This window comes from Cyprinodon variegatus, unplaced genomic scaffold, assembly GCF_000732505.1.
Source record: "Cyprinodon variegatus isolate N-32 unplaced genomic scaffold, C_variegatus-1.0 Scaffold489, whole genome shotgun sequence".
Taxonomy (NCBI): domain Eukaryota; kingdom Metazoa; phylum Chordata; class Actinopteri; order Cyprinodontiformes; family Cyprinodontidae; genus Cyprinodon; species Cyprinodon variegatus.
Genome location: NW_015150942.1, coordinates 614,037 through 639,276, shown reverse-complemented (window position 1 = coordinate 639,276; position 25,240 = coordinate 614,037). Strand labels below are relative to the sequence as shown.

The window sequence follows — 25,240 nt, the reverse complement described above, 5'->3', positions numbered from 1 at the left end:
AGTGGGAAAAATATTCGAATAGTATCATTTTTTTAAAGTTTTCTGAAACCCTTAACTTGAAACTTTTGTTTGACAATAAATCAAACTTTTAATCACAATCACATTTTTTACAGTGATAAACTATACAATAACTTCCCCTACCTAAATCCACAGTATAACAGTCACAAAAGCATTCTTTTTCAATGGCGCTGGTGTGGATGATTTGTTGCGGACAGGGATCGAATCATACCTTACAGAGTGACCGGTTTTATCAGACCAGCTGTATCATTTTCTGCAAGGTCATTAATTGCATATTGTGCAAATATCCTAACTAAGAAAATATGAAAGGTCATTCAGTTTTGATTTATTTAGCATATCATTTATTCATTTCTGCTTCTTTCCTTTGATGGCGGTCATGCATTTACAGGTAGATATCACGATTTTACGCGTACACACCACTTCTGGGGTGAGGAGTTTGTAAGATAACACAAGATTCCGATTTGAGAAAGAGGCCCTTTGATCCGTCTAAAGACCACTTAATTTTAGAAACACCATGTTTTAAATGAAATCACTTTGTCTGACATAATTCAGCAATTGCAGTTTTCATTGCAATGACACAATCAGGGATAATCAACAAACAGCAAAACAGAAGTTGCATCTTCATGCTTATCTGAATACAAGTGGCCATTTTATTGTCCTAGAAAACAGATGAGTCTCTGCATACTGCTAGTATTTTAATACTTCTAAATTAGTCATTGATTCATTATTTGTGTTGAATTGATTCTAAAAACTGTTTAAAAACCCAAATGTCACAGAATTTGACTTCAATACTTAAACTTCAATACTAAATTCTACTCTTGGGGTTTAAACTGTGGAAATGTATGTCTCTAATCTTATTAAATACTAAATAAATAGTGATCTTAGTGTAGTTTCATTCTTGGGGGCAATTAAAGCATATGAGAACAAGTAATGTGAGGTAAAAAAAATTATAATTGTATAAGGTTTGGGCAATGGTACGCAGCTCTGAATATGACAGGTATACAAGGTTGAACATTTAGAAGTTGTTTAACCTCAATTTGCATCTAATTGGCCCTATCACAATAATATTTATTTTTACTTTATTCTGTTTACGTAGTTATCTTTTAGCTCCTACTTTATTCAAATCACATACCACCAAAGCTTAATGAGGCAAAGACAGTTGTGGACGAGGCCAGTTTAAAAGACATGCCTAGTGTTATTCATCTTACAAGACAGTAGTTCAGATTTTATGGGATAACACTTAAATTACATAATAACTACTAATTGAAAAACAAAAAAGATATTTTGTTAGTCAAATCTAGAGATTGTTTTCATCAGATCAGATTTAATGCTGGCCTCAAGACTCCATTTGGTGTTTTTCTGCTGAATAACTGAAGGGTGAAATTAGAATACGAACTGAAGTGGTACATTTTAATTTTTTAATTCTCATTTGGAGCCAAAGTTAGTAAACAAATTCCAGTCTGAAATCAAAAGAAAAAAATCTGCAGCCATAGAGTCAAGAGTCAGTTCTGCAGTTTAACCACAGTGGGGCGTGGTTTCCTTAGGCTTCAAGCAGGGGGGCTCAGCAGCCCGTGGGTCACAGTGGAAGGCACATTCAGGATGGCTGAGTAGCCAACAGGCACAGTATCAGGATATTGAGGTTTAGATTTTGGGCCTCCATCCCTGTATGAATTGTGTGATTTTAGTCACATGGAGACGGCTCAGGTGGAAGTCATGTGACAGAATGTCCTCAGTCAGCTGCACCAAAAGGCTGCCGTCTATTCGCTCCCTCTGAAAGATGGCGATTGCTGCCTCTGGTAGGCCAATAAAACGCAGGCATGCTGAGACTTCCTCCAATGATAGTACAGAAAGGTCAGTAGGAGGCCTCCAGGTGGAGTCAGGTGGAGGAGAGGATCCATCAGTCCTACTTGTTGATGTCCCACCGCCTTCTGCGCCTCTGGAAGAATCATTCGTAGGATTGGTAACAGTTTCGGGTGAAGGGCAAGGCGACTGGCGGTTAAACGGGTTTAACGCGCCAAACGGTGCAAATCTGCTCTGTGGGGGTGGTGGCCTGAGCCGAGGTGTGGGGGATGTGAAGGGCTCTACCCACGGCTCGGCCCAGGTGGCCTGTGCAGGCTGTGGGCTAGATGTGTTGTCTGCAGAGACTCCAGAGCCCGGATCAGGAATGGCTGGATTAGGAGCAGGACAGTCAGTCCAGGAACAAGGGTAACAGTAGAGGGTGGCGCCCGGGGAGGGCGAGGAGCTGGCACACAGACACATACACACAAACATTAGGAATCATGTTATTAACATTAAATTGGAAGCTATAGCTGGATGAGAACATATATGAACTACATTTACATTTCAGCTCTAAAAACCCCTGCGAGGAACTTTGTGTTAAAGGAAATTTGACATTAACAGTGGGTGATAAAAAGATGATGATATATATCACATTATAATAAACAAAAATAAAAAATATGTTCAATAATTACTGGAAAAAAAGGTCTGGAACTAGTTTGGATAGAGTCTTAGCCATTAGCTCCCACTGCTCTGTTAACTACATGCAAAGTAGCAAGCTTGGCTTTCTTAACTGTACTGTTTTAAAACTATAGCCAATAGTTAGAAGGAATGAGTCTGAAGACATTGTCGACAAAAGAGGAAGGATATCAATTCAATTCAGTGTATTCATAAAGCACCAATTCACAACACTTGTCATTTTAAGGCACTTTACAGAGACAATTCAAGCAGATCATACAGTCAGATGGTAAAAAGTTTGTTATCTAAGGAAAACCAGCTGATTGCATTAACTTATTGACTCCAAATCAATACCTTTACACCAAGCATGCATGTAGCGACAGTAGAGAGGGAAAACTGCCTTTTAACAGGACGAAAGCTCCAGCAGAACTGGGCTCAGTGTAAGCAGCCTTCTGCTGAGGCCGACTGGGAAGTATTTGGATATTTGAACTCAGACAAAACTCAGAGCGATGCTGTCTGGAAGCTATGTCCACTTAAAGTGTCAAACAAATCAATCACCTGAGCCAGTCTCATCCACAAGTTGCAAAAGACCAAAAAGGTACATGGTATTGACGCCATATGATAAAATCATTGATAGATAAAATAATTATTTGCTGAATGTTTTGCACATTTAAACTTTTAAAAATATATTGGATCATCATTTATTGTTCTTTTATTCTATTTTAAATGGTTAAAGCCAAAGGTTTAATTCAAAAGGAATCCCTTTAAGGTAAATCAAGCCTTTTTCTCCGCCTAGTCCTTATTTTGCATAGTATTTAAAAAGCTTCAATTATTGCTTCAATCAAAGCTTCAATTCGAAACCTTATATTGTGGTATGCTTTTTAGGTCGCCCAAACTTATTTTGTTAACACTTTTTACATGTCAGAAACCCATTAAAGCTGTGATAAGCATTTTGCAAAGACAGTTTTACCTAAATAATAGGGAGGCAAGGTATCAAATTCGTAAAAAGGAAGAATAATATCAATCAATTCCTGAGGTTTACTGTATTAATAATTTCATATTTAGCATGTTATTAACTATTAAAGACTATAAATCCCAGATTTCACCTGGAAAGAAAAAGGACACTTAATACCTGCAGACCCAAAATACATTGATCTATTACAGGTTAAAGACATTGTGAAATCATAGTATCCAGTAGAGAAGCATTCCGTCTTATTTACCTTAGTGTTGCTACTCTGTCTTCAAATATCACTAAACATCTTTGATATTATTTTCTTTTTGTCATCTTATGCATCATCTTTGCTTTGTTTTTACAGGATTGGAAAAGGAACCCAATTTTTTCTGAAGCTAATCTTTGGTTGTCTTTTTTTCTGATAGTGTTCTTTCTTTGGTGTAAATGGATACTAATGCAGCAAAAAACATTTTTTTATTTTCTTGTTATCTGAATAACATTGAAAAGCGAAAAAAATCCACATGTTGTCAAACTTTCCAGTTAATATTCTACAGCCTTTATTCCCCAAATAATCATAACTTAAAAATAATTGCTATAACACCTTGATACATTTCCATTTTAAATATATATAAAAATGTGTTTGTTTATTTAGCATGAAACAAACTTAAATTTCTGACACTCTGAACTGGCCCCTGAAACCTGAAATACTCTTAGCTTTAGCTTTTTACTTTTATTCTTGTACGTTACTGCACCTGTCATGCAGTCCGGAGGAGTAGAAGGAGAGGTTTGATCTTGGAGAAGTGGAGGTTTTAGGGAACCGAGGTGGCACAGGAGGGCTGGGGACTGGACTGGAGATGGAGCCTCCTTTAGAGCAGCGTGGTGGCACCGGAGGGGCGAGCAAGTAGCGACACTCCTCCCTCACCTGCATGAAAACACGCATACATCAGCAAAAAAGATAACACCCAGCACTTCTCAGGGGGTTATGTAATTCTGTGTGTCGTCTTGATAAATGTCAAACTTGGTGACCTTTACACCTCAAACAAACTCTCTTACACACACAGCAGGCTTCACACATACTTCCAAGACAACCCATTGTTCTGGCAGGCTAAATATCAGGAATGAAGAAGACTGTTTGAGAGGCTATAATTAAGTTGCTAAGCAGATATCTTCACCCACACAGGCCTCTCAGAAAGAAAAAAGTTATATAAATAAAACAAAAGCATGATAATGCCCCTTTGAGACACCCTTAAACACATTAACGTGCTGAGAAAAAAAATTACTGAAACTATAAACTATGCGTTTAAATAATATACATTATTTAATTCTCTAATATATCATCCATTTTAGCCAGAGGCAGAAAAATAAGGTTATGAAATGAGAAATATTTCTGACTGCATGTGTAAAAGTTAATAAGACTTTCAGTATGAATAAATTGACCATTCCGTTTTTTCTTTTCATCCCATCGTCTCGTTTCTTGTCTTCCATCCCCTTTTCCTCCCTACTCCTTCCTTCCCTTCTTTCTTGCTTCCTAAATACACCTCTTTTTTAATCCCGATCTGTCCTTGATAATTTCCTTTCTCTCCTGATACCTTGCATCTGTACAAATATGTTATTAGGGGTGTTGACCTTTCTCAAAAGGTCTCTCCCATCTTGTAACCCTTTTCCCTGTCTGCATACTTTCAAAAATAACTAAATAAAGGCGTCTAGAGACTAAAAAAACTTTTGTCTTAATGATTTATACAGATAATAGCTTTAGGCAGGGATAATCTTCTGTAGTGATTTGTTTCGCACCAGATCTGGAGAAGCTTTTGACTGAAAATGTGTTGCCATTTCTTAAATTTATGGTCACTATTACCCATAATATTCCTCATTTTATAAATAATTTTTCTTTGTGTTTCTAGATGACTTTCAGCCAGCCTTCCTCATCAACTCATTGCATTTGCCAGGCTGAGTTGTGTTGAATGCACTGGAGAAATTACAAAACATGATCCTCTACCTTGTCTAAATGACAGTTGGTTCATTGAGGCAGGTGTATGATAGCATATTTAACTCCAACTCCATGGCTGTAAGCAATAGTAGATGGGCCAACAGGAATCTCTGTAGGACCTTCATTATGTGGGCTGTCAGGGCAACAGCTTTACAGTCATTAAGGACTGTTATGCTGATGAAGATTCTCGGTCATCCAGGTCATAGTCATTCCGTAAAAGTTCAAAGAATATCCACTGGACTTGGTTTCCAAGGTTTGAAGACGTTTCGCCACCTCTCCAGGAAGCTTTCTCAATTCAAATGTTGTTGTTCAAATGCATTTGAATTGAGAAAGCTTCCTGGAGAGGTGGCGAAACGTCTTCAGATTTTGGAAACAAAGTCCAGTGGATATTTTTTGAACTTTTACGGAATTAAGGACTGTTGGCTGAGTTTTCTTTGGTATTGGAACAAGACAGGAGGTATTCCAGTTCACTGGAACCGTCTCCTCGGTCAGACAGAGTTAGATGAGGTGCTGAAGAATCCAACAGAGCTGCTATGCACAGGTCTTCAGAACTCCATCTGGACCTTGGGTCAAAGGAGGGTGTGATGGGAGCAGGAGAGAAGGTTGCTGAGCGTAATCCTGAACTGAAGCTACTGAAGTATGTATTCCATTCAATGGCTCTGTCCAGACTTCCATCTGTGGGGATAATGTTATCGAAAAAGGAAGCTCATATAGTTGGTCACACATTCAGGTTCTGCATTGATATATCAATGTCTGAAGCCTCAAAGCGACCTTGCTGGGCTTCTTTAGCCTTTTGTGGTTGCCTCTTATAAAAGGGACTATACTCTGAGCAAAGAAAAGTAAGACTGTGGTCACAATCCAAAGTTTAGTGTTCTCTGGAACAGGAGCTGACAAAGTGTTAAAACACTTGGAATGTAGCAGAGAGTGAGGTGTGAGAAAGTTCTAGTTATTACCACAAATGCATTTGGCTGTTTTCATCAGATTCTCAACAACGGAATAGATGACGTCTCACGACGTGTTGGCAACAGCAGAAGGTGAAATGTAATCTGTTGCCAAAAAACAGCTTCCCTACTCTGTTTCTCTTCCCCATCCCATTTCCTTCCACCGACTTGGTTTGCTTTTTTCCCTCTCTTTGTTCCTACCTTTCTTTTTTATTATTAGTATCATCCTTCTTGTCTCCTAACTTCTGTATTTTCCATTTTTAAATCTCTCTTCACTCATTACTTCCCTTTCCACCTGTTGCTTCCATCATCCTTCTTTCCATACTTCATGCTCTTTCCTTTTGTTTTTTTCTCTTTGCTCCTGTCCTTTATTCCCTTTCCCTCTCATGATTCCTTCTTCACTTCTACCATGAATTCCTTCCTTTCAGTCTTGTTTCCTTTTTTCTTCCAGCAGGTGGAGGTAATATACGGACTTTAATTAACCATTCTCTGAGGAGGAATCAATGCAAGGCATCTCTCTATGATCCTTTAATCGTTTCTAGTATGCTGAGATGGGTGTCTCAGTGTTTGCCTTTATTGACCAGCCTCAGCACTTACTGGAAGTCATGCTGGAAATAAAACAAATAAATTCAATAACCTTAGATAAAACAAATTTCCACCTTAATAATAAATTCACACAACTCACAATCAGTGTTGGAACCTTTGGGCCAAACCTGCTGTTTGTTTCCCTTTTAAATATCCCTTCTCATTCTAAGCACAGTTTCTGTATAGAGGAACCTTTCTGGGAAAACAGTTTGTCTCCGTTAGTGTTCATGGAGCTTTAAAAGCTCTTATATATGAATTATTCAAGCATTTAGACTTTTAAGGGCCGGATGCAGTTATGGAGGGATGAAACAGATCAAAGACAGATGAACCCAGGAAGGGACAGTATATGATGACACTCACAGCATCGGATTTTGGAGGTATAGGTGGTGGGCTAGACACTGTTGTCACCATGGTACCAAGAGAACCGTCCAAAGAGGAAGACGTGTGAAAGGATATAAGGTTTGGTTCTTTTCCCAAACTCTCTGCGTTCTGATTGGTCCAGAGTTCTTCATAGGGGATCTCCTCACTGGTCCTCAACTCATCTTCACTCCACTCAGGAGTCACATACTCCCTCTCATCGCCAGGTCCCTCCCCCAGCCGCTCTCCTACAGAGTCCCTGCAGCGTTGTGATAGGTTTTCTGAAACCCCACCTACGTATCCACACATTGAGAAGCGCTGCAGTGCCGGGGCCAGCGAGTCTTGACCTGACACACACAGGCGAGAGCGCCGAGGGCTCACACACTCCTCTGTCATACACTCCAGCTCTGGCCGCGTTTCTCGAACGGCCCGCGAGTAGGCGTCCGGGTCGAAGGCGTGCCTCAGCAGGAGGCTCTCTAGAGCTGCTGTATGAACAGAAGCCTCCGCCACGTTAAAACGGGGCATGCAGCGCAGCAGCAGGAAGTGTGAGGGGGAAACTTCCTGTCGCCGAAGAACCAAACACAGCACCACTGTCTTGCTGACGATGTTGAGCAGCTTGTAACGGTGTCCTTCTCGCACGGCATGGCGGTCGTAGATGTTCCGCGGCGGCCGGGAAGGCACAGAAACGTTAACAGGCAGGCGAACTCTCTCAATGATGCTGCGCACTGTATGCTCCCCTCCCAGCATGCCTTGCTCCAGGGGGGAACGCGTACAAAAGCGTCCCCTGCAGCCAAAGGGCAAACTGACACTCTGGTTGGTGCGATGGTTCATACACACTAGACAGGGTGTTTTACCTAAAGGATCAGAAAAAGCAAGAGTGTAAAGAACCGATTGAAGACAATCTTTATGGGTAATGCTTTAAACCTTAGCTTAAAAAGGGACCTTAAAGTTTATCTAAATGACGGATATCTAAAGGAAACTTTTCAAGACTTAGAGTTACTTTCTTTGCAACTTACATTTAAATTTAATGGTATGTTAGATACGTTAAACATAATTTTGTTTTCTTATTGTAGCGTTTCCTTGACTGTGCCTGTTACATTTTTTATTTGTAAATAAGTTACAATATATGACATCAACACAGAGGTTGCAGCAAAATAGCTCTCCTGGTGGCATTGCTTTGGATATATTGAAAGGAATAATTTGATTTTAACCCTTACGTCTTAAAAAAGAGAAATGCATTAAAAAAATAAATCATCAGACGATGTAAACGACATATACTTTCAACAATCACTGAATATTCAGCGTTGCTATGTTCATAACACTGATGTAAACTGTAGATGAAATTGTTGCAAGAAAACCAAAGACTGATAATTTGCAAATGATGAAAAATGGTACAAATAATATAAATGAAACATTAAGAATGACAAACTAAAAATCTATTGAATTCAGAGTTTCAAAACACATGTACATGTTTACCAGTGGGTTGCATCAGCTCGTCTTTACACAGGATTCTAAGAATTTGGGAGCTCTGGAGACATGTTTATGTAGTTTCTAAAGTGAGATGTTTTCTCTGACAGTCTTTTTTCGGGCGGTTTAGCCTCAAGCAGGCAATGTTCATGTTTTCCAAAAAGAATTTCACATTCATCAGGTATTAAGACAGTTTTTTTTGTCCCACCTCAGCCCATTTAAGACGAGCTGAAGCCAAGTGAAGGCAGGGGCCTTTCTGGATAGTGTTTAAAGATGTGTTTTTTCCTCACATGGTGAAGTTTAAACATTTTTTATTAATGCAGTGCAGCCTGAGGGCCTAAAAATCACTACCATTAGAAATTGATTCTCAGCAGTGTCCCTTGTGTACAAAGATCCTCCCAGATTTTCAGAATCCTCTTATAATGTGCTGAAGATGATGAAATTCTCAAAATCTTTGCAATTTCTATTGACAACTGTTTTTCTTAAATTGCAGAACTGTTTGCTCATGAAGTCTTTTTTTTTTTTTTTTTACAAAGTAGTTAATCTTTCTTATAAAAGAGAGATGCGTCTATACGCTGACCCCTAACTTATCAGCATTAAATTGATAAAAAGAATAATATTCAAGGAACAATATGTTTTGTTTCTTAATATCAGATAAATTGTGTGTATTATATAATATATAAAAACAATGCATTTAACTAATGTAAAGTCAAGTAAACAGTGTTTCTAGATTTAAAGTGGGTTTTGAATCTTAGCTCTTCGCACCGCTTTTTGGATTTATTTTTTTTAAAAACAGTATTACACCTTTCGGTGACAGGATGTAAACTTTTCCAAACAAGTCCAGACTCTGCATATAGACAAATAGAGAAACAAAGAAAAATAATCTCTCAGTTCTGCCTGTGGGTTACTACATCAGTTTTTAGCTCTGTGTGCATCAGATATCCTACAAACTTGAATTCAACAGTTCGACTTACTTCTTGGAGTCTTTCCCAACCGTCTCAAGAGTGCGCTCAGCCCCGTCTTTTCTTTTGGGGGTGTTGCACACAGGAGCTCTGCCTTGCCCATCAATGACAGTTCATCTCCAGCCTGCAAAGTGAAGCTGTAGGGCTCGCTGTCCTCACTGAACTCCCCAGATACCACCTGGAAGAGAACAGCTTTCCCATGAACATGACAGTAAATCCTTGTTAGCTCTGAATGTCGGGTTTTAAACTGTTCTGTAAAATCAAACACTGAATTCAGGCAACCCACTGTTGAATACAGTTTTCTAGACATTTTACGTTACTATTGAGTTCACAATAGAATTACAGATTATATTTCAATGGAAGTAAACTGGATGGATGGATGGTGGGAGGGAGGGGCAGACTGGTGTTCACCTTGACACTGAATGTGATTGTCTCCATGACGAAGACCCGGTCAGGGAAGACTCCAGCAACTTCCTCCACACTGGAGAAATATTGGACAGGGTCCCTGACGTCTCGGTCCTCATCCAGTAACTTGAATTTACCTGAAGAGCAACATTAAAATGAGAAAAAGATGAAAGGCAAATTTCAAATGACCCCAGAAGACACAGAGAGAAAAAAACTTAAGGACAAAAGCAGAGGAAGAGGAAAAAAAAAATTAGGAATGAATAGTTTCTGCAAAAGCAAGTAACATCTACACTGTTTGCACGGGAATACAAAGACACCTCACTGACCTTTGACCTGGCACCAGCCCACAGCTAACTAACAGCCAATGGGGTTGGCATGGCAACCAATAAAAGCCCCCCATTTTAACTCAGAGCAGAGACAGATCACCATGGAGACACTCACACACAACTCTTTCTCTTAGGCCATTGCTTTCCTTTTCTCACCCTCTGACTGTAATCTTTATGAATTCAAGTTCACGCAGCTCATTTTTGGAGCTTTTTTCAACTTGATTTGATTTTGAACATATGGATGCAACAAATTTCATATATTCTACACCAGTTTTAATGTGAAACCCCATTCAAAAACAACACTACCTTTATTGATCACTTTACCAAATTTTCTTTAAACAATTAAATGCCTTAATGGAGTGTCCATTTTTATATATATATATATATATATATATATATATATATATATATATATATATATATATATATATATATATAAAGTATCTATATCTATTGAAAAGACCAAAGTGTTCTTTCTTGATTTGGGAGGTAGAGCAGAACATCAAGCACACAATTTTCTAACAGCCCTGCCACCCTCCTCTTAAATCACGATAAACCTTAAGGAAAAGCAGCTTCTATCAAACAAACAATACAAGGAAAATACTGCAGTTTTGCCAGGGATTTTTCTGATTTTTGAAACTTAAGGGTTGCTCAGTGTCGCAGTAGGTAGCACTGCTGCTTTCCATCAAGAAGGCTCTGGGGTTGATTCCCGGCCCAGGGTCTTTCTGCATGGAGTTTGCATTTTCTCTCTGAGCATGTGTGGGTTCTCTCTGGGTACTCCGGCTTCCTTCCACAGTACAAAATCATGACTGTTATATATTAAATTATTACAAAAGACCAATTACTGGTATGCAAAAAAAAGTTTTTTTTTTAGATTAGTATTTTAGAAAGAGTTTTTTTTTAATTGTTTTTTTTATTACATTGCAGATTGTAATAAAACAACAGAAAGAAATAATTTGGGGCAAATTTTAGAGCTGGCGGAAATTTAAACCTTACTCTTAGATGATAAATTGACATAACTTTAGTTTAGAAATAATAATCACATTTACCCAATTAATGCTGCCCTCATGTCATATTGTAATTATAGTAAATACCAAAAACTGACATCAAATTGCATACAAACACCAACTAATGTTGGAATTTCTGCTGGAAAAATTCTGTTAATGGAGTTTCCGAGATGAGGTAAACTTTGACCTTTCAACAATGAAATGATTCTGTACGGTGAATACTGCATCGTTCAGCGTTATCTCCTGTGATGTTTGTACCCCACACAATGCTGTGACATCTATGTATATTTTTTAATATATCACAATTTAAACTGTATCACTTCTGAAATGACTTGTTTGATTTTATCAAATGCTCGCTAGCAGTCAGTTTTTGATGAATCATCTTCTTCCTGTAGCAGATGATCAGCAGGTCAGGATAATCTGTGGATCCAACATGTTTCTCTTGTGTTCAAGGGTTTTTGTGTTCACAAACCCTTGAACACAATGCACATCTTATTTCCACTTTACAAGTGGAAAATATCTTTATCGGACCAAATCAGGCAGCATGAATGTAATCAAATTTTAACATGAGTATCCTGATCTGTCTTGTTTTATTCCACTCCCATAGCTGCTGATTGATGATTGTTTCCACCTGTGCCTCTGCTCATGCTGGCTGCTGATTGTTCCCACCTGTGCTGCTGTCTACATAAGCTCCTGTCTGCAGTCATTCAGTGTGAGACTGTCTGTTTCCATACCAACCACAGCTTTCAAGCATTCAAGTCTGCCAACTTGATTGGCTTAATCTTGTGACCTTTGCCTGAAGCCTGTTTGCTCCCCCACCCCCTGGGTGCACCCTACCCTTGCTATTGTCTTTGGATTCAGATGATGAGATTTCCACCTCACAGACTTTGGACCTAACCTTACCTCCCGTCTCTCATGGTTACTGGTTGTGTACTTTGAGCTCTGTCCCATTGGCATTTTTAGCCACCATTTTGGGGAAGCCTTCCCTGACCCTTAGGAGTAACAGTTGGACCATCTTCAGATTGATGCGTTTTCTCCAGTGGAAAGAAGCCATCTAATGCAGTGTTTTTCAATCCTGGTCCTCAAGGCACCCTGCTCTGCATGTTTTTGAGGTTCAGCACACCTGATTCAGATGATTGCAGTTCAGCAAAGCCTGATAATCTGCTATCAATTGATAACGGGTGTGTGAAAGCTGGAAAACATCTAAAACATGCAGGGCAGGGTGCCTTGAGGACCAGGGTGGAAATTACTGATCTAATGGTAACATTTTCCAATTCCTGCTCATTCTGCAACTCGTCAGACTGTCTTTTTGCAGACTTTGACAGGAAGCTGACTACCTTCTTTGGTCTCATGTCAGTATTGTGAATAAACTTTATAAATCTTCTCTGGATTGTGCTCATCTTTCTGGGTACAAAATGCATAAAAACAATTGTTTTACTAGTAAAATTCTGGGTCTTTTTATTTAAAGTCTGGAAAGAATAGAGTTTATCATGATAGCAAAACAAAAAAAAAATTATCTCAAATTAAAAATAGACTTAAGAACACAATACTTTTAAGATGGTCCAGCATCATTGTTCCATAAACTGCTACTTTTATGAAAAATCCCTTAAGGCAATTATTTCAGTATTACAGGAATGACTGTGTTGGAAAAACCTCAAAACCAAAGAATCAATCTGTACTTGTGTCATCGCTGACTCTCTAAGCAGGAGGAGGATGCAGACAGCCCGGATGAGAAGAAGGGAGACATCCTGCAGTCTATTCCCCAGAGGGAAACCTATATTGCTCTCATCAGAGGTTTATTTAGACTTCCTGTATGAAGTCATCCCCCAGACGTTAGCTCATCACTGTTGTCCTCTGATGCCAAAACACCTGCTATAATTAAAAAGCCCATAAGTGATCCTTGGGTGGTGCAACATCAGGTTTGCATAGCTCTACATGGTTCTTTCACAGTATAGATTAAAAAGGTGAGGCAGACACAGCCTAAACAAGCCACACATCATAGTGATATAGAAAGAGTCATTAAAACAAACAAATGTTCTTAAATCTGCATAAACATGCATTACCTCACCTGATGTCAAACAATTTCCGCTTTAATGTGTCACTCAAAATGATAATTGGTATCGATAATGATGCTAAATCTGATTATGCATCAATCTACAATTATCGCTCCACTTGGGAGGATATCAGAAATTACAATAAATCAATCTTTGGATGTGGTAGCATATCAAACAGTTTTTTTCCTATGAAAATATAGGATCTATTATAATATCATATATACACATAATATATTATTTGGATGTACATTTTTTTAAATAAAATAACTGAAAAAGACAAGCACCCCATTAAATTCTATGTTTTTAGAAATCAGAAAGTCTTAACACCTTTAATCTGTAACCCATGACCTTTTTCTAAAGATAAAAACCCAAGATATATCTTTTCGTATTAGCAACACTTCAAAATGTGAAAGAAAAAGAAACATGTCATATTAATAAGGCATATTAGTTTACAGAATATTACCCAAACTCCCCTACATCTGGTCAGAGTAATAAAAGGAGAGAGATCCCAAGTTTCTTTTGTCCGTTCACAAAGAGAACGTTTAGTGAGGCAATAGAAAATCTTCCCAAATTTCAACCAGGGATGCCGATAGAAGTATATGCTTATAGAAATTTGAGTTACTTTCTCTACGTTTAGTTTGAGTCTAATCAATGTTTTTTTTTTCTTGCCCTTGTCATAAAAAAGCAACAATTTACCTTTTATTTCAAAGCAAAATACACAAAACTTTAAATAACAAATATCGGTAGAGATGTATTATGCTTTTAACCAGATCAATAATTCCTGATTTTCAATGAATCTAAAGATTTAGATGTTTTTGTTTCATGAACCTATGAAAAAAAATTGTGTTTTTGGTTTTCAATGCAACAGAAAATAAAGTAATAAGATTATCCTCATTTAACCTGTATCTGATCAGTATTAAAATCAAACAAATGGAACAAAGTTGGTTGATAGTTCAGATCTTAGTTTGGATTGGAGTTGTGTTAAATTGGATCAATAAAAAATGTCAGTACTATTTATGGACATTTAAATTACATCAGTTTCAGTGAACCTCAGTCTTTTCCCCCCTTCTATAACTGAGCTTTAACATGTCAGCCAATAAAAACACACATCAGCTTTGTGGACTTTAAGGGCCCTCAAATATTGTGGATGTGGATCTCAGGAAGCGACATTTGAAATATATTATCCAAGGAGTCCTTTGCACTTGAAATAGGGGCACACTGAAATTACAACAATGGAAAGTCAATAAAGCTGTAGATTTGATGCATTTGAAGAATAAAGGGGGAAAAAAATCATATTTATTCAATATAAACTGAGGCAGCCTGGTAAAAACACAGATTAGAACTTTGAAGGCTTGATGCTGCCCTTTACTTTTACCCTAAAAGTAATTTTAATGAGAACCATTGATTCCATTGGAAAATAGGTTATTTTTAGCATTAGTTTATTTTCAATGTGAAACAGTGACATCTCTGACGATGATCTCAGCATCCCCCTCCCAAACGACTGCTCATTCCGTCTTCCAAAACGGAGCCTGAGAGGCGGCAGCAGTGTGAGGTGACATCAGCGCTGCATCAGAGGAGGAAGTGATGGAGATGAGGCATTAAGATCCAGTTACACAGCAAATAATGAGACTGTACTAAAAGGGAAGAATGGGATTGTGTGGATGAGCTCATCCTGACTACAGTCATTCAGCAGGAAGACCACAAGTCATTGAGCAGGAGGAGGATAGAGAGATCACATGGTAGCAGGTTGGATCTATGAATGAAAGGGCTGCAGCAACAGTATACATAATAAATGTGCATTATGGTTAAATGAGACTTGATTTTACTCAATGTCAGTGGAAATCTACATTAGACTTTTTAATTTTCAATCTTTATTTCATAAAACAATATTAGAATAATAGGTTTAATTTAAATAATGGATTTGAAATAAAGATAAAACTTGCTTGAAATAAAAATGTGCTTAATCGTATATTATTTAATTATTTTTACTTTTAGATCAAACGCAACCTTGATATATTGGGGTGTCACAAGAAAGTACAAAAACATACATAGTATTTCTGTTTCAATAGCAACCACAGTTTGTGAGCTTTAGCAGAGCATTTGCTGCAGCTTCAAAAAACAAAAAAGTTTTTATTTTTGTTTACTATAATTTCCATAAACTTTTAGCCACTCACCAGACAAGAAAATGAATCTTTTCTCTATGACCTTCACAGAGTTTAAATCAAGTTTTGGGCTGAACATTAAACTTGTTTGTTTTTCCACTGCATTGTTAAATTCTACCTAGAATCTTTGGATTTTTTTTCTCCATTCATTGTAAAAGTACATTTTGTTGACTAACGGTGTTTTAAAGACAGGATATGTGATGTGAATATGCAGCATTTTTTCATCGCTCTCATTTGTGCCTTTCCACTATTTTTCTCTGCATTTCCAATTATTAGGGAATCTATCAAAGACAGAACCTTTTTGTAAAATGTCTAAGAACTTATATAAACTTTATTTCTTACAGTATAACAACCCTTTGAACATAGCATTAACTTTTGACATTATCTTGCCCTCTTCAAACTAAATAAACCGAACCCTCTGGAATTGGAACAAGTGGAACATGTTGACCTTTAAGGAAAATAAAAATGAGTATTTTTAGCCGCGGACAGAATGGGACATTTTATAAACAATGGGTATTTTTAGCTTCTGATAAACTCTTGACTACTTGCTGCTTTCTTTGTCCATGAGAAACCAAACTAATAGTGAAACTTGATGTAAATGTGTTTGAGCGTCCACGCTTACCCTGGTACTGCAGCGGAATGTCAATCTTGGGCCCAATGACGTAATGACCCTCCTCTAAGCTGTGGGCCGTTACAGTGGTCCACTGACGACAGGAGTGCAGGAGCACTGTGTCGTCCTCTGACAGACCCTCCACACATTCGCCTGAAACACAGAAAACCAGAATATGTAAGAACTGAATGATGCAGGAATTACATTTCAGTGTTATACTTTCAATTTAAAGATATAGGATGGAAAACACTGAAAGAACCTCCGCCAGTGTTCGGTGTTCATAATCACCACCATTAGTGACGCCTCACCAGCCCTAACTGCTACTTATCAGGACTGTTTTTCAGCTGGCACCCTGCTATTAAACACCCCCTCCCTTCCTATATACACACACACTTACCCAACTGCATTGATCTCAGCTGATAGCACAGTGGGCCAATTCAATCACAGAAATACACATGCTGTTGAAAACAAGCATGTATGGACATTTATTGTGCTGAGATGTATTTGCTTGTGTTAGACCAACACAAAAGTCTAAATGTAAAGTTGAAGGATAAATAATTCCTGACTTCCAAATGTTTTCATAAACACAAATATCACAAAATATAACATAGCATTATATGTATAGACCCTCTGTCTCAAAAATAAAACCCAGTACAGCTGCCTGCTTTTAGAATCAATCAGCACAAAGAGTTCCTCCATGAATCATCTCAGTATAAATGCAGCTGTTCTGTGAAGGTGTCAGAAGTTTGTTAGAGAAAATTAGTTAACAGACATCAGAAAAAAAAAACTTTATTGCCTGCTAGTGTTTCAAACATACAAGAAATGTACTTGGAAATAGATTGTGTGAAACAAAGTTGCACAGGAATAGTACGGATAGAGAAAAACAGCATCACTTTTTGACAATGAAGAGCAGTGTAGCATATATATTAAAAACGTAAGAACACAGAAATGTCAGATCAACTTAAACAGAATTTACACGTGCAGAGATATCTGTATCATTAGAAACGAAAATGTCTGTGGAAAATCTGGGCGATATCAATAAGGCCACTTGCAGATGGGAAGCTGTTTTTTGTTGCAAGATGTGCAGATGGACCACAGCCTCCTACCATGATGGGAAAGTCTGAACCAGTTAGTGTCCAGCAGTGTATTAAGTCCGGCGGTTGTGTCCTTCGGACACAGCGTACCTAGACTGGGTCCTTCGAGGTCCGTGAAAATAACAGATCCAGCCTTCTTTGGCTTTCACCACCCCTCACTCAGCATACTCTATGTCGCCTAGCAACCGTGACATTTGACACACAAAGCATGCAAAGAAAAGAACTTCTCACAATTGTTCTGTAGACCAATTACATTTTTCAGAAGCTTCAGCAGCAATACCGTTGTCAAGAATATCGGATAAGCAGTCAGCACACTGCAGAGATATTGGAATCTGTGCTTAAATGTCAGCCAAACCCATTTATACAGAGACAGATAAAACCTTTCAATAAACCAAAGATTACCCGCCACATACCTGACTCGATAACCATTCTAAACAACTATTTTCATTAATTTCATACGGAACTATCCACACACTCACATTATATTAACCTGCACTTAGAATATTCCCCACTGTTTGTGACCATTTCCCTTTTTCCTCTGAACACGGAGCATCAGGCTTGCTTGGACTCGCAATAAATCATGGGACCTGTCCTTCATAGCAGTGGACCCATCCGCCGGATTCGTATTTATCGCAGGTTGTGAGGGGTAAGATGCCAACCTTCCTGCTTGTCTCTGAGCTCTGGAGGAATGCAGGTCTTAAGGAGAAGAAAGACTGCAGGCAATCACCCTCTGTGCAGCAGCGTTTCATATGGGTATGGAGGAGGAGAAGATGGACTAAATGATGGCGGAGTTGAAGTGCGTTGTCATTTTTGCAGGTTAAAGGTTTTCAGATGCTGAGTAAAGTACATCCTCTACTGTACCTTCTTGGTGAGGGGAGGTTATGTTCAACTTCCACTTAAGGTCCTGGGTGATGATGGTGCCCAGAAAGCAGAATGAGTCCACAGCGGGGACTGGAAATGTGCACAAGAAGATAGAGCTTAACACTATTTTCAAAGCATGAATCCACAGACTGTTCTAGCAGCATCAGGTCACCAGATGAGCAACCCCCCACATTAGTGGACTCATCCCCCCCAGTGATGAGGGCGAAAAACAGAGGGAAAAGAACACAACCTTCAGGAGAACAGGTGCTGATGGTCCTACAGTCTGAGATATATTCTCCCAGTTTCAGGTGCTGCTTCCTGTGTATAGGGAATTTCTGATTGACATGCTGGAATTAGAGACGATCAGCTGGGAGCTTATCCAGCTCTAAGTAAAGGATTCGGTCAGAGCACAGAGCCTTGTGTTACGCAGTATAGCCATATTTATTGAAAAGTGAAAAGATTTTTAAAACTTTAAAGCAGGGTTAAGTTAATCCATAGTGAAAGCTTTAAAAAATAATAATAAAAATCACAGAACTCATCTCTATCAATAACAAAAGTTCTTTAAATTTTTAAAATAACTATTAAATCTACAGAAATGTAGGCATCCCCATTGACTTTATTGTAGCAAGAAGAAAGATATTGAAAAAATAAAGATTATAAAACTTTCTGGTTGAAATATCTAGAGTATGTAGGTGACAGAGCAAGCATGAGAAAGAGGATTCCCTGTTCGGACGAAACATTCTAAACCAAACAAAAAATCATTTATATATCATATATTTCTATTTCAGGTACAAAACTAATACTGCATCCCTTCCTTAACATATCCAACCCAGTGAAAGACCATAGCGGTACCAGCATTAAGCTATGGAAATGCCTGGTTTTACATAATGGAAGCTGGTATAGAAGATTGTTGGAGCTAAACACTGGGCAAGACATCATGTTAGAGGCTAGACTTGCTGCTGGGCCAGAGATTCACCTTCCAGCAGGTTCTGTATTGACTAAACAAACAAGCAGCCCTGCAGTAGCAGTTTTACAGGGCTTAGAAACTTTTCAAAGAGGCCCTCCATGAAATCTGTCAACTTTTGAACCAGTTTTAAGGAAGAATTGGCCCAAAGAAAATGGTTTTGTTGATAATTTCCAAAATACTCCCAGCTGTAATCACCACAAAATGCAGTTACAAAGATCTGCACAACTACACTCTCCCTTTTGGTTCGATTTGAAAACCTTGCATCCCTTTCTGCTCTGCTTTGCATTTAGAAACTGCTTAGTGATGGTCTAAAGCTGAAAACTTCAATGATTTCAGAAAGTAGGGCCTGCAAGATAACAGAATTAAGATACATGGGAAAATGAAGTGATTTAATTCATAAAAATCTCAGTAAAGACCTCCAAATGTTCTATGATATCAAACTGTTGATCTTCACCTTTTGTCGCTGAAGCAATAGGGAGTAAAGATAATTTAAAGTGACTTTTCATTTCAAGTAAATCTTATGCATATATTGTAGGTCTCCAATCATATACCATTACCTTCTATTTAGAATTCTGAATGAATGTTTAGAAAAATTAATGAAATGACCATTCATTTTCATAATGACCTTTGGACCTTGACATGTTCTACCCTTAACATACCTCCATCTTGTGGCATAATAAATGTTTGAGGGTTTCCTTTGTGAGGCCAAGTGTGTTTGCTACCACGCAATCAGTTAGGCTTCTAGATAATTTAATATAGTGCAATCTGGAGCATTCATAATGTTGCAGGAAATTCCCCATCACATTAGGTCCTTACGCACTCACGCAACCACACGGCAGCTTCTGCATACAGATAATCAGCCTGTTGATGTTGACTTGAGAAAGTTGTCATCTTACCCTATTGTATATAACTGGCATCTGCGTTGGCTGGCACTGAAAACAAGGGGGGGATCTGTGGGGTAAATCAGGCGCATTTAGGAAGCGGTGCATAGATCAAAACAAAAGCGCGCGCCACCAAGAGGTGCGCAATTTCCCTGGAGCGTCGAACGCTTTTTTGTTTTTTAGGTGGGCACTTCTGGAGAAAAGTTGGAGGTTTGCCTTGCTGTCGCTCCTCGTTAGTATTCTCCACATTCTCCGACAGATTACAGCATTTACATATGAATAGGATTCAGCAGCACTTCAGCAGCACAACAGACACTTTGTGGCTTTCCGGGCCTCCTGGACTGGAAAAACTTGGCCGCAGCACCCATCGGCCGTTCCCATAGAGAAGACAGAAAATCTGCAGTTTGTGCGGAAATGTGCTGGGAACAAAGCATGGGGAGAATACACAGTATGCGGGATCAAAATATTTCCTTAACACCTCCAAAGGAGAGTTATTGGACTCATTTGAAAGCCAATGTAGTGGCTCCGCTGCTGAAGATGAAAAAAGTAATAAAAACAGAGATTTAACCAAAGAGCGACGGAAATCCCCCCAAACTGATTTCAAAATAAAAGTAAAGGCCAATTACTATCAAGAAGGTAGTTATTAGCAAATAACAACAGGAAAAACTATAGCACTAAGAGAGAAACTAATAGTTTGCCTTAAATACTCAGTTCTTAGTGACACAAAAGTCAAAGAAAGAATTGCATTTCTAAACCTTAAGAGCAATGGACAAGTAAAATAGTTAAAATATGTCAATGACAATAGAATATCTAGTCTGTGTATATGACTCTAAAATATATCTAGTGTATTTTTTTTTTTTTTTTATATTAACAGAGCCACAGAACCAGTTAAGATTACCACGCAAGTAATCATTGCAATCTTTGCAAAAGGAAAAAAAACAGTATGTTTTTTTTTTATTATTATTATTATCCCTTTTATCTACTAACTATAAGTGACATGACTTATTTCTCTATTCTTTTAAAACAATTGTACTAGTTTGGCTAATGCTATTATCCATTAGTATTCAGATTATGTCATTCTTTCACTTTAACAAAAATTTAAAAGGAAAAAAAGTTTCCCTCTTAAAAATGTTTACTTTAACATATCTCAGTTGAAAAGTAATTCATTTAAATACATTTATCTTAGTTAACCTGCTGTACTTTAGTGAAAGCATGGCAGGTTTACTTTAATCAACTTAAAAGAAGTTTAGATCATCTGAGTTACCATAACTGGAGTCCAATGGTGCAGGATAAAGAAACTAAAAAAGGAAGATAACCAAATACATGTTTGAAGTTAATTGCTAATATTATTATAACATATATATATAAAATATGTGTCCAGGTCTTCATTGTAAATTGGAATTAGTTGTGAGCTGTCCTAATCTGTAAAACAGAGGTTAGAAAAATAAAGTCACTGTTGTTCTATTCAACCTTGGTTCTCTCTTGCCTCATTAGATGTATTCCACTTATTTCTTTTCACTTTTCTGGTATAAAAAAAACAAAAAACTTTCAGTATTTAAAATTTGCTGTCACAATATCGCCTGCCATGGATATTATTTTGGAAAGTCAGATGTACAAAAGTGAGTATCTGATCTTTTCAACTTTTCATAGAACAAAAATACACTGTATTACAGCCAAAAAATACCATGGATAAGTAATGTTATTTTGATAATGCTGAAATTTTAAGCTAAAAATATATGTCAATGCTTTTACTTAACCCCCCACCCCCACCGCCACCACAAAAAATAAAATGAGCATACGGCTTTTTTGTAAGAAAACAAAAAGATCAAGTTCAATAAAAGAATATAAATATGTAAATAATTTTTTGTTCTGTTTTCACTTACCTTTTTTTTTCTCTAAACCGCTTCAAAAAAATTATAAGAGTGTATTATTTTGAAAGTTTTACCGGAAGCTAACAATTTCTACTGATAAAATTGGCATCTCATTAAGCTCTACATTTTTCTGTTGCATTTCTCCAGTTTTCATATTATTTCTATGGTCTACTTATACAAAGTTACGCAAACACTAATTTTATCTTTTGTCTCTTTTTTTTCCGTTGGCAAACGGCAAAAGAAAAAAAATTCATGATTACTTTTCTTGTCATTGCCAAGCAAGCGGTGTTTAGTCAGAGTAAGACAACGGTTTATAAGTGACAATAGTTATTAAAGGTCGTGTCAGTGGATGCAGAACCCACGGGAACAGGTTATCCCTCTTACCGTGGGCCAAGCGGACCAGAGTGGGCAGGCGGTACTTGCTGACCACCGCGTCCAGCGGCAGCGCCAAGGGGCACCAAGTGATCTCCGACAGGCTCGCCGACAACTTCTCCATCCTCCCGGGTCATCACGGTGCCGGAGATAACGGCAACGGTGACGGTAAAGTTGGTGTCTGTGGTTGAGACGGTAACGGCGAGGCGGAGGACGGTGACCGAAGGGGTGTAACGGAAAAGAGTTTCGCCATGTTTGAATAATGCAGGAGAGAGGAGCCGAGCGGAGCTTCGCTCGGTGCGCGCGGAGAGGAGGGGGAGAGGGTGCGCTGCGCTCCCACTCGGTCAACCGGTTTCTGCCTGCTGCCTCCCCCACGCGAGCGTTAAAAATCAAGTCAAACATTTAATGTGGCCAAAGAGTGTTTTGTAACACCGGCAGAGGCGCTTGTTGCACACAGTCAATGGGAAAATAAGTTTCCATGACTTTTGGTTCAGCAATAAATCTAAATGAAGAACAACCTTGATGAAGCCAGGTGTGGCTAATTAAACGCACCTAATGAAGTGACTCTAAAGTACTACTTAAGTCCCTACTGTAGGGACTCCCTCCCTTTGCTGCTCTAGAACATACAGGGCCAGGGTTGAAAGAGCAGCAATTTCTTTCCATTTTTCTGTAAATGGGTTAAAATACCACTATCAAACAGGGGCGGAGCTAGATGGGGGGCCAGGGGTGGCCATGGCCACCCTACCATTTTTTTCTCCCTGTAATACAGATGGTGGCAGCAGTAATACTCTCAAGTGGAATATTTAAAACATTTATCAAAACACACACACACAAATAAAAAAAAAACACTGTGGTTAATTATGCGCATCAATATACTAACATTAAAGATAAGTACAGAATTAATGCTTTTTTCAGAACTAGTTTTTGTGTTTTTTGAGGTAAAGAGAAAATTATGTGTCTCTGCAAGTCATCTAAGCGTCTACTGTAAAATTATTGATAAATACCTATTTTAATAAAATGTATAAAATAATTTAGGTATTAGTACTTGTAAATATCAATTTTATGCAGAATGATTATTGTAAATGACCCGATTTCCAATTTATTTACAAGACATATTACAATGTGAAGTTATTTATTTATTTTTGCTTCCATTAATTTTGTGAATATACAATGCTTTACATTTTACCTTGTTTTAAGAGGCTTTATTTTGAAAGTACGTGACGTTTTTAGTTAGTGGCTACAGCGAGATACGGAGAAGAAGAGTCTGAAATTGAAACGTAGAAAAAGAAGGAAAGAACGTTAAAATATTACTTCTTATTTTAAGGACTCGCACCCTCTGAAGTGGCACAAGGTTAGTCCTTATTTGATAAGACATGTTTAATATGTGTTCATGTGTTTAGAAATGCTTGTGAAGAACTTTTTTTTTGTTCGTTATTAAGTCTCTGTAGCTTATGTATAACGGGCGGATTTTACATAGTAACGGCCAGTACCGTAATACATTTTTTCTTCTGTGCTTTGCCTAGCTCTTACGTTGGTCGGTTAAAAGGATTATTGTGGACAACGCTGATACATTTATAAACAATAAAACCATCAGTCAAGTGCTGACCATCATTCGGGGGAGATGCGACAATTATTGATACAAGTAGGTAAGTAATGACAATGGAAAAGATGTGCACCCAAAACTCAAAGAATTGTATTCACTATACCTTTTATCTAGGAAACACAGATGTTTAAATATGTATGTCTATTTGTCAGCAACGGTTGTAGAAAAATATAGCCTTTATTTAGACCAGGGGTCTTCGTTTTCCAGGCCAAGGACCCCCAAACTGATGACAAGATGGAGCGGGGACCCCCTAATTATACATATTGTATGAAATTGTGTTATATCAACCTGGCCCTATAGTCACTCTATTACAGATGGAGTAATGTAAGGAAAGTAATTTCTTCCTGGGATTATTAAAGTATTTCTGATTATGATTCCTGGTTGATGGGACAGGTGTTGTGAATGAAACGGTGCCCAGCTTGAAAGAGCTCCTGTGTGTCGCTGAATCTGAGCATTGATGACTGAAAGACATCTTCTGCCTCCATTTATCTGTTTACTACAGTGTTTAGAATTCATGTTAATGTGGATTTAAAGACATTTCAATTCAGGAGGGAATATAAAAAATAAAAAAAAATGAATCAACCAAAAGTTTCGTGACCCCCATGCAGTGCCTCCACGGACCCCCTGTTGAAGACCTCAGCTGTAGATTATTTCATACCAAACTTGCACCTCATGCCTAAAATGTCATGTTTTTCCTCTTGGTCTACAAAGATAAAATGTTTTTTGGATTGTAAATCGTAGGAAACGAAAATCCAGGCTTAATGGTATCAGTGAAACCTAATCTATATCATTATTATTATTTGAACTTTACCTAATTTCCCTTCATGGTATTTTTTCATCACCTCATGGGTCTAAAAGTATGGCCTAATGTGGGACTGTTCATAGCACTCTGTTCTCAGAACCAAAATGTACAGACAGCTGTTCATTGATTTTTGACAATGAGGCAGTTGTAAAGCTAAATCCATTTAGCAGGACTGCAGAATACGGACCTTAGCAGAATTATGTAACTAAGTTAAATGTTTATTTTTATCCAAGTGTCAATCAAAGCAGGGAAATATTTTTAAAAAGTTTGGATTCCTACTATATGATGAAATAACATCCCACCTTTCCCGGAATCACTAACCACATTTAAAACCCACTCTGCACCAAATAGAGACATATTCCCAGTTCAACTACCGGTAGTTAAAATGCAAACCCAAAGTGCAACTGGCTATAAATAGCTTACTCATTCCTTAAATGGAGCAAAGACTACAACTTAAGTTTAGATCCGTCTAAAAGGACCAAAGCTTAAACAGCGCTGAAAT

The 25,240-nt window shown here is 38.0% G+C and overlaps 1 protein-coding gene across 2 annotated transcripts; it reads right to left on the bottom strand.

Annotated features, from left to right (window-relative positions):
* Positions 1 to 264: 264 nt before the first annotated feature.
* garem2 (GRB2 associated regulator of MAPK1 subtype 2) lies at positions 265 to 22,687 on the bottom strand. Of its 2 annotated transcripts, none has more exons than XM_015390219.1 (7): positions 22,346 to 22,687; positions 16,300 to 16,440; positions 10,135 to 10,265; positions 9,736 to 9,901; positions 7,298 to 8,148; positions 4,177 to 4,346; positions 265 to 2,260 (listed from the first exon to the last, which is right to left on the bottom strand). In XM_015390219.1, exons 1-7 carry the CDS (start codon positions 22,455 to 22,457, stop codon positions 1,660 to 1,662), a joined length of 2,172 nt encoding a protein of 723 aa, XP_015245705.1. In that variant the 5' UTR covers positions 22,458 to 22,687; the 3' UTR covers positions 265 to 1,659. The 2 variants fall into 2 exon arrangements, with proteins under 2 accessions (XP_015245705.1, XP_015245706.1); XM_015390220.1 differs by lacking the exon at positions 22,346 to 22,687 and adding an exon at positions 20,106 to 20,570.
* Positions 22,688 to 25,240: the final 2,553 nt, after the last annotated feature.

Excerpts from the sequence above, each read along its gene's own strand:
- garem2 (XM_015390219.1), bottom strand. The coding sequence starts at position 22,457 with ATGGAGAAGTTGTCGGCGAGCCTGTCGGAGATCACTTGGTGCCCCTTG. Across the intron at positions 16,441-22,345 it reads TCTGGTCCGCTTGGCCCACG|GCGAATGTGTGGAGGGTCTG; the intron begins GTAAGAGGGATA and ends TCTGTGTTTCAG. Across the intron at positions 2,261-4,176 it reads TCCTCCGGACTGCATGACAG|CTCCTCGCCCTCCCCGGGCG; the intron begins GTGCAGTAACGT and ends TCTGTGTGCCAG.